General features: G+C 37.3%; 1 protein-coding gene across 4 annotated transcripts in view; it reads left to right on the top strand.

Moving 5' to 3' along the window:
- The window catches only part of TCAIM (T cell activation inhibitor, mitochondrial), a 60,767-nt gene that overhangs the window by 8,565 nt on the left and 36,154 nt on the right, over positions 1 to 16,048 (top strand). For all 4 annotated transcript variants that reach the window (XR_004275077.1, XM_032298093.1, XM_032298094.1 and 1 more), the window contains exons 2-5: positions 2,596 to 2,668; positions 5,773 to 5,908; positions 9,730 to 9,883; positions 15,357 to 15,609. Coding sequence is in view for 3 of the 4 variants with exons in the window: in XM_032298093.1 (XP_032153984.1) it covers positions 2,640 to 2,668; positions 5,773 to 5,908; positions 9,730 to 9,883; positions 15,357 to 15,609 (572 nt within the window). In the remaining variant the exon portion in view is untranslated. The remainder of the gene's footprint in view (positions 1 to 2,595; positions 2,669 to 5,772; positions 5,909 to 9,729; positions 9,884 to 15,356; positions 15,610 to 16,048) is intronic.

Here is a 16,048-nt window from a genome sequence, read left to right as displayed (position 1 = left end):
CACACACACACACACACACACACACACACACACACACACACACACACGGTGCTTAAGATGTTACAGAAAAGGACTTTAGCCATGTGGTAATTTGTTTGATGAGAATGTGCTGCTCAACAGATCTCTACAAGAATGGAATAATGGATAACGGAAAAAGCTCAGAGCTCAATTACATAGGGGAGAAAATAATTTTTTACCTGGTGGCTATGTGAATAAAATGGGCTTGCAAGACTTTAATAAGGTACTGCTCATAGGATTTAAAAATCACTTGGTCTGTTGATAGAGAGACCACAGTATACTCCAGTGTCTTGCTAGAAAAGTTGGAAAAGTTCATATGATACAAATCCTTTCCCCCACTTTTATCTCTATAGTTCGTTTTAAAAATAGACTTTAATTTTCAGAGCAATTTTACGTTCACAGCAAAATTAAGCAGAAAGTAAAGAGGGTTTCATATACTCCCATCCCTGCTGACGCATAACCTCCCTCACTATCAGCATCCACACCAAAATGGTATATTTATTACAGTCAATCTACATTGGCATATCCTTATCACCCAAAATCCATGCTTTACATTAGGATTCACTTGGTGTACATTCTAAGGATTTTGACAAATGTTGGCAAATGATGCTTCCACCATTGTAGTATTCATACAGAATAGTTTCACTGCCCTAAAAATCCTCTGCTCTCTCCCTGTTCCTCCCTCCCTACTGATTAACCCATGGCAACCACAGATCTTTTTATACTGTCTTCAGACTTTTTGCCTTTCCCAGACTGCTTAGTTCATATGCTTGGAATCATAGAGAATGCACTCTTTTCAGATTGACTTCTTTTTTTTTTGAGATGGAGTTTTTGCTCATGTTGCCCAAACTGGAGTGCAGTGGCATGATCTCAGCTCACTGCAACCTCTGCCTCCTGGGTTCAAGCAGTTCTCCTGCCTTAGCCTCGCTAGTAGCTGGGATTACAGGCGCCCACCACCATACTCGGCTAATTTTTATATTTTTAGTAGAGACAAGGTTTTACCACGTTGGCCAGACTGTTCTCGAACTCCTGACCTCAGGTGATCCCCCCACCTCGGCCTCCCAAAGTGCTAGGATTACAGATATGAGCCACTGTGCCCAGCCAACTTCTTTAACTTAGTAGTATGCAGTTAAGTTTCCTCCCGGACTTTTTTCTTAATCCTGAATAATATTCAATTGTCTGGATGTACCACAGTTTATCCATTTACTTAATTAAAGGACATCTTGGTTGCTTCCAAGTTTTAGCAGTTATAAATAAAGCTTCTATAAACACCTATACACAGGTTTTTGTGTAGACATTGTTTTCAGTTTGTTTTGTAAATTACGAAGGACTACTATTGCTGGAGAGTATTGTTAATAGTATGTTTACTTTCATAAGAAACTGCCCACTTTCCACTAGCAGTGAATGAGAGTTGCTGTGGCTGTACATCCTTACCAACAGGTGTTGTTGTCAGTGTTTTGGATTTTGGCCATTCTAATAGATGTGCAGTGGCATCTCATTGTTGTTTTAATTTGCAATTGTCTGATGATACATGATATTAAACTGCATTTCATATGCTTATTTGCCATCTGTATGTCAAAGTGTTAAGGTTTTTTGACCATTTTTAATTGGGTTCCTTGTTTTCTCATTGTTAAGCTTTAGAAGTTCTTCGTATACTTTGGTTAACAGTTTGTTTTCAGATGTGTCTTTTGCAAATGTTTTCTTCAAGTGTGCAGCTTGTCTTATTCTCCTGACATTGTGTTTCACAGAGCAGAAGCTTTCAGTTTTAACGAAGTCCAGATTATTACTTAAGCTGGATAGTGCCTTTGGTGTTATATCCAAATAGTCATCTCTTTCCCCAAGGTCATCTAGATTTTCTCTTTTGTTATCTTCTAGGAGTTTTATAGCATTTTATATTTAGGTCTATGATCCATTTTGAGCTCATTTTTGTGAAAAATATAAGGTCTGTGTCCAAGTTAAGTTTTTTGCATGTGGTTGTCCAGTTGTTTTAGTGTCATTTATTGAACAAATTCTCTTTGCTCCACTGGATTACCTTTGTTCCTTTGCCAAAGATTAGTTGACTTTATTTGTATGAATTTATTTCTGGGCTCTCTTTTCTGTTCTGTGGATCTATTCATTCTTTCACTAACACCACGCTGTCTTGATTACTCTAGTTTTAGAGTAAGTCTTGAAATAAAGTAGTGTCAGTTTTCCCACCTTTGTTCTCCTTCCTTATTAAGTTGGCTACTCTCTGGGTCTTTTGCCTCTCCTTATAAACTTTAGAATCCATTTGCATATCCACAAATTAACTTTCTGGGATTTTGATTGGAATTTCCTTGAATCTATCGATCAAGTTGGGAAGAATGACATCTTGACAATATTGAGTCTTCCTATCTGTGAACATGGAGTATCTCTGCATTTATTTAGCCTTCCTATTTCCTTCATCTGAGTTTTGTAGTTTTCCTTATCTAGATCTTATACATGTTTTATAAGATTAATAACAAAGTATTTCATATTTTGGGGTGATAATATAAATCATAATGTGTTTTACATTTCAAATTCCACTTGTTCATTTGTGGTATCTGCTTAACTTTTAAGCAATTAATGGATGCCTGGAAGTTGACGTCCATATATATCCAGAAATGTTTTGCCACCTGAGACCTATGAGGAGGTAAGCATCATGGTCCAATCTGTAATTAGTGTTGGTGGGGGGAGGTCTGTTATGCATTTGGTTAATTTCAGTGTGTTATTATTTTTCTAATTCTGAAGTTATATTATGGTCAGAAGCTAGAACAAAAAAGGAAAGAAAATTTACGTGAGCAGACAGGTCCTCCAAGAGTACGTTCAGAGTAGAAGGTAAAAATAATACTGTCTTTCAGAATAGTTAGGTGTGAAAAGCCTAAAAACAGATCAAGTTTCCTCTTAACACAATTCATTTTTTGGTCTTACATTTCAGTTCACTCGGGCACACAGTTTCTTTTCTTTAGAGTTTAAAAGGGGGCGACTAATGAGAATACAAAGGGAAAGGTTCTGGGGAATAGGTACAATGCCTCCTGGCACATGGAGGTGTGCAGTTAATTGTTCAGTGACACTACAGTTTACATAGGTAAAAATGCAGGTCAGGGAGGGTGCATTAGGGCTTAGAAATTATGTAGGACAAAAAGAGAAGAATGAGGAAGATTCTTGGGAGCTGGAACTGAGGGTTTCTATAAGGAAATACTCCTTATAGAATCCAATCAAATCCTTAATTGGAGATCAAGTTGGAAAGATTGATGGGGAAACAATCAAAGAGGGCTTCAAATACTAGACTAAGGAGTGGATTTATTCTGCAGGAATTAGGGTACCACCAAAGCTATTTGAGTAAGGAGTACAGGGATGGTGGGATTTTAGGAAAGTTAATCTGTTGGTGATACCCAATATGGTCAGAGAAAGGGACAGCAGAGTAGACTAATTATGAGACTGTACTGTCCAGTTTTATAGTGATAATAATTGATAGAGAAAGTAGAAAGAAGGAATTATTTCATCGAACATTGTAAAGTAAGAAGACTGTACTAACTGAAAGCAAATGAGGGTAGTGAACTAATCTGGGTTTTGTGCTTTGCCACATTGAGAAAGGCGGTACCACAACAACAAAAATAAGATAATCCTGGATTGAGCTGTTAACTGCTCCCTGGCCTTCTGTAACCAGGCTGAGTTTAGAAAGATAATAATGACGTGTACTTCTTTTTTTTAGATATGTAAAATTTGAGCAGCTGGCAGGAGAGCTAAGTATATGTCAGATATTGGGAAATGAGAACAGAAGCTCAGCGGGATAAGCGGAGTTGCCACTGTGGTTTACTTAGACTAGCTCATATTTATTAATCTTGGCTGATTGTTTCCTTTATTTTAAACTCCTGTTCTATTCCTTCATGTACAAATCCATATACTGACTTTATAAAAGGTTCACATGTATGGGGAAAACGAAAGATAATCTGAAAATAGGTTGGTGGTTCTCCAGATTGTGTAAAAATCACCAGGAATGATTCCACAATCTTTACGATTTTAAAAACATAAAACTTTTCTAAACACTTGGCACACCTCATGCATGAGAACAAAAGCATGTGCAATGTCTAGAGACTTCATTATAAAAAGCTTTGGTTGGACCAGGTGCAGTGGCTCATGCCTATAATCCCAGCACTTTGGGAGGCGGGCAGATCTTCTAAGGTCAGGAGTTCAAGAACAGTCGGGCCAACATGGCAAAACCCCATCTCTACTAAAAATACAATTAACCGAGCCTGGTGACACACACCTGTAATCCCAGCTACTTCTGAGGGTGACGCAGGAGAATTGCTTGAACGAAGGGGGCGGAGGTTTAGCCAAGATCGTGCCACTGCACTCCAGCCTGGGCAACAGAGTGAGATTCTGTGTCAAAAAAGAAAAGAAGCTTAGGATGGAAAAGGTAAATTACAACATTTTAAAATAGGTGTTGTGGAACTGCTTTCAAAAAACTGCAAATAGGCTGGGCACAGTGGCTCATGCCTGTAATCCCAGCACTTTCGGAGTCCGAGACAGGCAGATCATGAGGTCAGGAGTTCGAGTTTCACCGGACCATAGTGAAACCCATCTCTACTAAAAATAAAAAAAATTAGCCAGGCATGCCTGTAATCCCAGTTACTTAGGAGTCTGAGGCAGGAGAATTGCTTGAACCCAGGAGGCAGAGGTTGCAGTGAGCTGAGATCACACCATTGCACTCTAGCCTGGGCGACAGAGTGAGACTCTATCTGAAAAAAAAAAAGAATATCAAGTTATCCAACTAGTATAATTTTAGTGTGCTAATAATGAGGGAATGAACTAATAGACATCTGTATCTCTTTTGAAGTATAATAATTATCAAAATGTTTGCTGCTAGAAAGAAAAAAATTGAGACAGGCATGGTGGCTTATGACTGTAATCCCATTGCTTTTGGAGGGCAAGGCGGGAGGACTCCTTGAGGCCAGCAGTTTGAGATCAGCAAAAAAACTAATTGGGTGTGGTGGCATGCACCTGTAGTCCCAGCTGCTTGAAGGTTAGGTGGATGGATCACTTGAGCCCAGAGGTCAAGGCTGCAGCGATCCCTGATCGCACTGCTACCTAGGTGACAAGCAAGACTCTGTCAGAAAGAAAGAGAGAGAGAGAGAGGGAGAGAGGGAGAGAGGGAGGGAGGGAGGGAGGGGGAGAGAGGGAGAGAGGGAGAGAGAAGAAGAAGGAGAAGGAGAAGGAAAAGAAGAAGAGGAGGAGAAGAAGGAGAAGAAGAAAGAGAAGAAGGGGAGGGAGTGAGGGAGGGAAGGAAGAAGGCGGAAGGAGACAGAAGACAGAAAGGGGGAGAGAGGTTGGAGGGAGGGAAAGAGGGAGGAGGGGAGGGAGAAAGGGAGCGATAAAGGAAGAAACAGAAAGGAATGAAAAAGAAAGGAATGGGGAAAGGAAAGGAATATACTATTCGATATTAAGTTTTTTTATCTGAATAAGAAAATTATAAAGAAAATTGTTATTTGCAATGAAGTTAGCTGAATTTCAAAGTGGAGTATTGAGGGGAAGATTTAATATTTCTCATATTCCACCAGAAAAATTTATAACCATGGTTTTAGAAACCATGTGGCACTCACCACGTGTAAAACTAATAGATTTCAGAAAACGACAAAAAATCTATCTTGTTTCTGCTGTGCATAGTACTTTTTAGTTTTATTCTGACTTTATACATGGAGGATTTGTGTGTATATGAGTGCCTCAATGAATAACCAATCCGCATCTTTTTAAAAGGTTATGTCTAGAGAAGATATTTCCACACTGGTTTCCCTATTCAAGAGCTTTATCAGGAGCTGAAGCAGTCAATGCCTTGAGGCCTTTCTATTTTGCAGTACATCCAGATTTCTTTGGACAGCACCCCATAGAAAGGGTAAACATCTATTTATTTTTTAACCATTAGTGTACATTTCTGTTTAGTTTATTTACCTTTGATACAGTAGAATACATAGAGTTTTATAAATTTGGATTATTCTGTTGTGGTGATACGATCAATGCTTTGAACTAATTTGAAATGTAGATACTGAAAATTGAAAATATAGCTTTTTTTGTGAAAGCTGTCATTGTTTTGTGCAGGCAATAAAGCTGTCATTTAAGCTCTTTGGAGTACTAGTAATCATGTTTTTGGTACCAATTTTTGAAATACAGTTGAGGGTTTGAAAGAAAACCTGAGACCTCTGTTATCATGATCAATCTCTCTTTTTTTTTTTTAAAGGATAATACATGGAAGAGTTTTCAGTGCCCTAGTGATTTTTCCTTTTGATGCATGCTGCTGGACCACTTCCCTACAACATCAATTAACGTGTGCTCCAGTATTACAAACAAATGAAAAATGACTTATGGTAGATGTAGTTAAAACAGTCAATATATTTTAACATTAGAAAATACAGTCAGCCCTTCATATCCATGGGTTTTGCATCCATGGATTTAACCAACCTCAGGCTGAAAATATTAGGGGAAAAAAAATACGTCTGTACTACACATGAACAGACTTCTCCTTCTTGTCATTATTCTCCGAACAACACAGGATAACAACTACTTCCATAGCACTTACATTATTTTAGGTACTATAAGTAATCTAGAAATGATTTGAAGTATATGGGAGGATATACATAGGTTATTTGCAAATACTACCCTATTTTATATGAGACACTTGAGCATTTGTGGATTTTGGTGTCCACAGGAGGTCCTGGAACCAATCTCCCATGGATACCAAGGGACTACTATATATTACAAAGCCATGTGCTTTGGAATTACTTCATTGGTTCCTTTTATTTTCATTAACACTGATATCTAGTTTAATATGAAAACTAACTTAAAATCTTGAAAATTAGAACATTGTTATATTTTTCTACTTGCAATGGAAAATAAATCTATTTTGCTTTTTTGCTTCTAGGAAAATATTCTGATTATGATATTTGATACATATGTTGGTTACTCAAAGTCAGAACTTTTCTAAGTAATCAATAACTTGAATCAACAGAAAAATACTCATTACCTTGGGGATGCATTAATAATTTGACATGTTAATATTCAACATGTATGGAAAAATCAAGCTTAGTAATACTTTAATGTTCTTCTACCAATGCATTTTTTAAAATTAAGACTTCTATATGCAGCAGGACATGATGGCACACCTGTAGTCCCAGCTACTAGGGACACTGAGGCAAGTGGATTACTTGAGCCCAGGAATTCGAGCCTGGGCAATAATGAGACATCATCTCTTAAATTTAAAAAACAAACAACAAAAACTTATATGTGTGGTAAAGGGTTAACTCAGCGAGCTTGGATTGCTTAAACCTTGCACATTCTAAAGAAAGGTCTGACCTCAGTGCTAACCTTTGACTGGCCCCTGGGAGATGAGCTCTGAGTCCTTGGAATGTCCTACCTGATAGGACTGTTTCTGCTTGCCTGAGGCCTTGGGCCATGCCAGATAGTTTATGCTAACAATGTGATTTATAATGAATACCTGTTTTCCTGTGTCTAAGGCCCTGGGCTGCACTGTATTCTTTTGACCTGGGGGATTTGGCAAGCTGAGACTGACTAGCTAAAGTGAGTTACATAAGCACTAAATGCTTACCTTACTAACCCCGAGTAAAATTCTGAACATCCAGACTTGGATGAAATTGCCTGGTTGGACACACACCTTTGCTGGGGGGATTAAGCACTGTGTATAAAACTCCACCATGAAGTGACAACTAGAAGCTTGCACCTGTCTCCTGATTCTGCTCTCTATACCTTTTCCCTTTGTTCATTTTAATCTGCATTCTTTTGTTGTAATAAACCATAACAGTAAGTAAAACAGCTTGTCTGAGTTCTATGAATCCTTCTAGTAAATCATTGAAACTGAGAGTGGTTTTGGGGACCTCTGACACAATGTGCCTAGGGCTTAATGGTTCTGCTAAGTTTACATTTTCATGTTCCCTTTAAACTTGTATTTATTGACTCCTCCTCTGTGTTAAGCCTTTGCCCTAGCTGCTCCCTCTGCTTGGAGCATCCTTTTCCCAGATATCCCAGATATGGCTTGTCCTTTACTTTCTCTTTGAAGTGTCACCTTTCAGTGAGGCTCTCCCAGACTATCCCACTTTACTTGTGTTTGTTTTGTTTTGTTTAAACTACCCTATTTTATTTTATTTTTATTTTTTTGAGACAGAGTCTCACTCTGTCGCCAGGTGCCAGGCCAGAGTGCAGTGGCGTGATCTTAGCTCACTGCAACCTCCGCCTCCCTGGTTCAAGCAATTCTTCTGCCTCAGCCTCCCTAGTAGCTGGAACTACAGGCACGCACCACCACACCCAGCTAATTTTTGTATTTTAGTAGAGACGGGGTTTCACCATGTTAGCCAAGATGATCTCGATCTCTTGACCTTGTGATCCGCCCATCTCAGCCTCCCAAAGTGCTGGGATTACAGGCATGAGCCACCACGCCCGGCCAACTACCCTATTTTAAATTTCGATCTCTACTTTCCTTCTCTGGCGTTCCCCCTCCTCTTTACCCTGCAGTACTTCTGTTTTTTTTTTTTTTTTTTTTTTTTTTTCCTTTCCATGTACCCTATTTCCTTGTTTTTTAGGTTTGTTGTTTATTTTTCTCCCCTCACTAACCTGAAGCTCCATGAAGGCCTTTCACCCTTCTTGTCACCACATGTTCAATTCAGTCTTCTCACTATTAGAGAATAATACCCTTGCCCTTTTCTAAGGAAGACTGGCTTAAAGTCCCATCTGTTCATAGCATCGGACTCAAAAGTCCAGGGTTTCACAGTGATGCACAGGGTTTTTGTCTTTATAAGTCCTCTTTGATTTAATTTAAAAATCTGCAAAACATTTGTAGGTTTCAAAGAAAAAAAAATTCAAACTAAATACCAAGTTTAATGAGAAGTTGCTCCTATATTCCTGTTTCCTTTACCCAATTCCTATTCACTTCCTATACATAATCATTATTTATTTATTTCATTTTTTTTGGAGACAGTGCCTTGCTCTGTCACTCAGGTGGGGAGTGCAGTGGCACAATCAAGGGGCTCATTGCAGCTTCGAACTCCTGGGCTCAAGTGATCCTCCTACCTCAGCCTCCTGAGTAGCTGGGACTACAAGCACATGTCACCATGCCCAACTAATTTTTGTATTTTTTGTAGAGTTGGAGTTTCACCATGTTGCCCGGGATGTTCTCAGAATCCAGAGTTCAGGCGATCTGCCCACGTCAGCCTCCCAAAGAGTTCTGGGATTATAGACATGAACCACCACGTTTAGCCTTCTTTTGTTGCATTTTAGCAAAAATAGAAACATTTATCAAAAAATAATGATGATTATTTAGTCTTACACTGGCAATAAATGTACCACATTTGCCTACGGGACTCATACGGCTAAGAACATCATATTATAATAAATTAAACAAACATTTACTACTTTGGGATATTTAATCATTGGCATTTTCTAAATTAAGATTATAAAGGAATTCAACCATGTTTTCTTCTATTATGTGGTTACATCTTTTTACATCTTATCCATATGGAGTTCATTCTATTACATGTTGTGAGATGTAGATCCAATTTTATCTTTTCCCAAAGAGCTATGAAATCCCAACATTTTTAAATACTAAATTATTTAATACTCAATAATGTATTTAAAAGGTCAGATAGATATAATTTATGATGTTTTCTTGTTCTATTTTGTGTGTAAATGCCCTTAATGATTTTTTTCCAGGAAGTCAATGAAAATTCTCTTAAGAGGTTAAGTGTCTACTTAGAAAACCTCCAGAAACCAGGCTTCAAGTCTTTGAAACCAACTCAGCTTACATTTTATGTAAGAGAAACAGACCAGAGTTCCTCTGATGGCCAGGAACCTTTTAGTACTTCTGGTACGTTTTTTATTTCTGCTGTGTCTCTTGCAAGCTTCATGTTAAATGTATTCATTAATTTTGACGTTGTCAGAATGCCTTTGGATCAAAACTTTAGTCAGAAAAATAATAGCATTTAATCGATTGTTTTCTTAGAATTAGATTCTATTCCTAGCTATATTATGTTTGAACCAACGATTTTTTTCCATGTTTAAACTTTTTTGTGTGTAAAACTGAAGTGTTCCTATTTTTCCCTTTCCCAGTTCAGTGTTACTTTAAGTGTTAAACATGTCCATAACAATATATATTTCTAAAAACTGTAGCTGGCGTTCGCTTATTTAGTCCTCCAAATACTCTGAGACTGACAGTATTTACCCAATTGTAACTTAGTTTTGCTTAGTGCCTTTCCCAAGACCAGAGAGAAAGAATATAGGTCTTGAACCCAGGTCTTTTAACTTCAACCTAATACTACTTCTAAAATCCATTTGATCTTAGCAGACAACCTTTTTTTCACTACCTTTTGTCACTACTTTCCCGTATTTAAACTTAAGGACAAATATATATATATATATATATTTTTTTTTTTAGACAGTTTCGCTCTTGTTACCCAGGCTGGAGTGCAATGGCGCGATCTCGGCTCACCGCAACCTCCGCCTCCTGGGTTCAGGCAATTCTCCTGCCTCAGCCTCCTGAGTCGCTGGGATTACAGGCACTCGCCACCATGCCCAGCTAATTTTTTGTATTTTTAGTAGAGAGGGGGTTTCACCATGTTGACCAGGATGGTCTCGATCTCTTGACCTCGTGATCCACCCGCCTCGGCCTCCCAAAGTGCTGGGATTATAGGCGTGAGCCACCGCGCCCGGCCGAAATAATTATATTTTTAGAATGAACTTAAGACAACTTAAATATTTGCTGAGTGCTTTCTATGAGTTAAGGTAAAACAGTTAGAGAACACACTGTAATTTTTTTGAAACAAACTATTACAAAACTCAGAATTTGATAGGTCTTTGGAATCTAAAATCTGTTTCTAGCTCTGCCAGTGACCTAGCTGTGTGACCTTAACTTTTGGGTCTTCATTTATTAAAATGAAAGAGTTGGAGAACTATGTAGAGGCCACTCACATGAAAAATCCCTTACTCTCCCACGGCTCTCAGGACCTCAAATGGAAGGAGGAAGAGCTTGATCTGAAGAGTGCTGAAGTAGGATGTTTATGTTGAAGACAACTCCTCACCCAGTCTCTGCAGGGACTAGTATTTCATAATATACGGTCTCCTACCTTTTATTCTCTCATAATTGAATATGGGAGATGAGGAGTCATAGATTCTTATTATTTTTTTTTTTTTGGCAGTTTCCCCATCTACCTCTGACTTGTGGTTTTTATTAAAATAGTCCTATTCTTCAATACTTAAAAACAGAAAGTCAACTCATAGCCCTTTTGTGAAGGAACAACTGTACTGAAGAATGCTGTAAATAATGAATAATAAGCATGGTTGATCACTCTGAGTGACACAATTCTGTTTGAAAGTTTAAATCCATTATGAATGTTCTGTTTGTAGCCATGAGTCTCATAAGCAACTGAGATACATTGTTACTTGTGTGAAACCAAATATTCATAAATATTTTAAATAGATATATGCTCCTGTTACTCAGGATCAAGGTTAGACTAGGAATTAAATAAAACCTTACTTATATGTAGTGGTCTACTTAGGTTTCTTGATTTCTTCAGGAGGACAGATGGAATTTTCAGAGGCAGATTACATCCTTTAGTTTTTAAAATAAAAATATTATCATCAATCTGTTTTTATTTGTATGTGGCTGAGGGAGTCAATCTCATTCCTACAGCTACAACTGCTACTTCTATATCACTGTCTGCTGGATTTGTCTTAAATATTGAATATACATGGAGTTAAAGAGTAAACTGAATTCGAAAGCTTAGTGGAAAACTTAGACAGTTTCACACAGCAGATTAGAGACAGAGCCAGTACTAGAACTAATGTTTCCTTATCCCTAGTCCAGTGTTTTTACTTGTATACCGCATTATTTATTTATTTTTCTTTAAAATATTGCAGTTAATCATTTTTCCTTTTGCCTTTATAACAAAGATTGGCCCTCTGACAAAGATTAAAAATATTTTTATTTCTGTAACATTTTTGCCTGATTATAAAATTAAAATCAAGTAGGTTTTTAAAAAATTTTTATTTCTAGAACACTAGAAATCATTAATCAGCTTTTAGTAATTAAGATGGTGATAAGGTTAAATATTTACTAATGATTTTCAATATGAAATTTTATGAGTCTTTGGCATTATTAATACATTGAAATCCTTAAAGGCTGAAATTATTTCTTCAGCTCCATATCTTTTTGGTGGTTCATGAGGAAATAAATGCTGTTATTAGAATAAATTTTAAAACAAGTTAAAGATTTACTAAGAACTTTCTGTGAATTAACACTAAGACAAATAGCTATAGCCAGCTCTGGCTGAGTAAAAACAGAATCCTTTACTTTCAGTTAATGGTTAACTTTTAATGATTTTTTTACACAAAAATAGCTTATAGCTGGGCATGGTGACACAAGCCTGTACTCCCAGCTACTCAGAAGACGGAGATGGGAGATTCACTTGAGTCCAGGAGTTTGAGGCTAGCCTGGACAACATAGAGCGACTGTCTGTCTTTTTTTTTTTTTTTTTTTTTTGAGCTGGAGTCTCGCTCTGTCACCAAGCTGGAGTGCAATAGTGTGATCTTAGCTCACTGCCACCTCCACCTTCCAGGTTCAAGCAGTTCTGCCTCAGCCTCCCGAGTAGCTGGGACTACAGGTACGTGCCACCACACCCAGCTAATCTTTGTATTTTTAGTAGAGATGGGGTTTCACTGTGTTGGCCAGGATTGTCTCGATCTCTTGACCTTGTGTTCCACCTCCCTGAGCCTCCCAAAGTGCTGGGATTACAGGTGTGAGCCACTGTCCCTGGCTGAGACTGTCTTTAAAACCAAAAACATAAAGGTTATAGAAAAAATTAAACTAGCAATGGGAGAAAAGAAATAGCATATATGACAAAAAGATAATGCTAATATATAAAGAGTTTTTACAAATTAAAGAGAAACCAGAGTAGCTCCATTGCAAAAATGGGCCAAGATGATGAATACACCGTTCAGGAAATAATACATATAAATGGTCAGTTAAGTATATTAAAATCTTTAGGCCATACATGGTGGCTCGTGCCTATAATCCCAGCACTCTGAGAGGCCAAGGCAGGCAAATTGCTTGAGTCCAGGAGTTCCAGACCAACCTGGGAAACATAGCAAAACCCCATCTCTACTAAAAAATACAAAAAATTAATCAGGCATGGTGGCATGTGCCTATAGTCCCAGCTACTCAGGAGGCTAAGGTAGGAGAGTCACCTGAGCCCAGGAGGTCAAGGTTGCAGTGAGCCAAGATGGCAGGCACCATTGCCCTCCAGCCTGGGTGACAGAGTGAGACCCTATCTAAAAAATAAAAAATAAATCTTTAGCCTCAGTATTTGAATGCAAACTGAAATAGGTACTATTTTTTGCCTATTAATTTTTTTTTCTTGCTGGTAATACCCATAGATGGTAAAAATGTATTTTCCCACATTATTGACAGGTGTATAAATTAGTGCAAACTCTGCAGCTTGGAATTTTCTTCCCAAAGCCACAAAATTCTTTGTGGAATGTATCCCAAGGAACCAGTAAAGGATATTTTCAGTGTGGTACAGGCAGTCCTCACTGTATAGCAGCTCTTATGTTGGATTAAATAATGAAGCTGATAAATTGAGATAGAAATAGATTTACTCCTTGACTTTGCACTTCTGAGAATGAGCTATTTTTTCTTAACCTCCAATGCAGCAATTTGGATTTTCCTTTCCTCCTTCACTGACTAGAATAATTCCCTTACTGGTAGTTCTCAGTTTACCCAAATTTTTGAACTAAAAAAAAAAAAAAAATCTTTCTTCATTGGCATGTTCTGAATCTCATAAGTTGGTGTGGCAAGCAGAATGTGTATCTCTGAGAATGATTTAAATTGCGGTGTCTGTCATCCACAAAGACAAGAAAATAAAGACTAGTATGCACTGCTAAAAAGAATGAGGTTGATCTATACATACAGATATGGAAGGGTCACCCAGTTTAAGTGACAAACGCGTGTTCAAGGTAATGTATCTAGAATCCACTTATGTATTAAGGAATAATTCAAACTGCATATGTGTTCATATAAACGCACATGCATATATATCATACATGATACACACGAGCACATAGATGGAAAAGGTCAAAGAACAGTGCTGTCCAAGAGAACTTTCTGTGATGAGGGAAATGTTCCATATCTGTATCATCTAATATGGCAGGCCCTAGCCCCATGTGCCTATTGAGCACTTGAAATGTGACCAATGGGGCCAAATAACTTAATTTTGAATTTTTACTTCATATCAGTCAATTTAATTTTAAATTGCCCCACATGCTAGTGGCTACCATCTTAGAATATGTACCTGTTAATATTGATTACCTCAAGTAAAGATGTAAAGTTATATGCCTGTTAATATGAGACTTTTGCTTTTATTACATGTATCTCTAATTTTATAATAAGCATGTACTTATACATGTATAATTTCCAAAACTAATTTAAAAATGTGTTTTAAGAAGCAAGAAGTCAGCATGTTGTAGTAGAGAAAATATTTGGCTTAGTGTCAACACAAATTTAAGCCCTGGCTTCATTCTTAATCTGTGTTTCTTCACTTTTGATAAGAGAAATGACAATGGCATAGTTGGTAGTAGTGTTGATTGAAAAGGTATGTAAATTCAGCTGGAACCATGCCTAACACCCAGAAAAGAAAGAAAAAAAAAAAAAAAAACCAGTGGATTTTCTATTGATGACTTAACAATTTAGATTACTTACCTTAGCCCAATGATTACCCAACATCAAAATCAGTAACTTTTAAACAATTAGAGAATTTTAAATCACTCCTGAAAATATTGGGTTACTACCTAGTTAAGTGAGCAACTATGAGGACCATCTGCTTCAATCATAGAGAAAATTCAAGATCGGTTTCTGTGACCACCAAGACTAGATTATATGGCCGCTTATATCTAACTCACTGTCGCAGTGCATACCTATATTCTCTGTCCTCTCTCCACTAGAAACTATGTTTGGTGGACACCTGCTCATAGGAGAGCTTTTCTCTCTCTTAAGAGACCAGATTTATTGACAGAATTGAGAATAATCTGAATCCCCTCCTTGGGCTGGAATGGGTTTGGTCACTGGGGCCAAACTAGATAATGGAGCTGATGATTGAAGGAATTCATGAAGATAAAAATAGTGTGGTATAGTTTTGGAGAAGGGAAGTCATTTTCCATTTACAGGTGGTTTGCCCATAGGACAAATTTAAATCAGTAATGGAATGTTTTAAAAGATTTTGATTGTATAAATGTTGAAATAAAGCAAATAATCACCTGTATTAATTGTTTGGGGGAATTATATTCTCTAGGATTTCGAGCAGTCAAATTTACTTTGCACACCAGAGATCTGCTAAGCACAGTATTATATATTCTCAACTCCTGCAGTTTATCTGTTGAACATATCCAAAGCTTGAATACTAATGTGCATACCCAGCCTCTCAAAGAAGCTAAAAGGATGCCTGACAGGCCCATCAAATGGGACAAGTCTTATTACTCCTTTACCGGATTCAAGGACCCTGATGAAGACCTTGAACAAGTCTCAAGAATGGAAACAACTCTCACGTATGTAAAACTTTCTATTTAATTAAACTCTTATTTGTAGTTGGTGTTTATGACACTGATTTATTTGGATGGCAAAAACATTTTTTTATAAATAAAAAGTGTAGTTCATGTTTCAAATTAAAGCCTAATTTTCCGGGAAAAATAATACTATCAATCTAGTTAATCCAGTAACCATTATGAAAAAGGTATTTCATGTTTCTTAAAGTTGCCAAAATATTTCCAACTGTATTTAAAATTGTGTCTTTTGATACCAAACACATGCAGGAGATTATTTTGTCTAAGTTTCTAAAATTCTATTCAAGTTACCCCAGTACATGGAGAAAGGCTATACCTAAGACTATACAAATATTTTTTACTCTTTTGCAGTTCAGTAGTAATGTACTTTAGTGTAATAATCTATACATAAGAAAAATACATAGTGACAACATTATTAAATATC

The sequence above is a fragment of the Sapajus apella genome, unplaced genomic scaffold (assembly GCF_009761245.1).
Source record: "Sapajus apella isolate SASKATOON/1434 unplaced genomic scaffold, GSC_monkey_1.0 scaffold38, whole genome shotgun sequence".
NCBI classification, from domain to species: domain Eukaryota; kingdom Metazoa; phylum Chordata; class Mammalia; order Primates; family Cebidae; genus Sapajus; species Sapajus apella.
The sequence above is the reverse complement of the archived record's forward strand: the minus strand, read 5'-3'. Positions and strand labels throughout refer to the sequence as shown.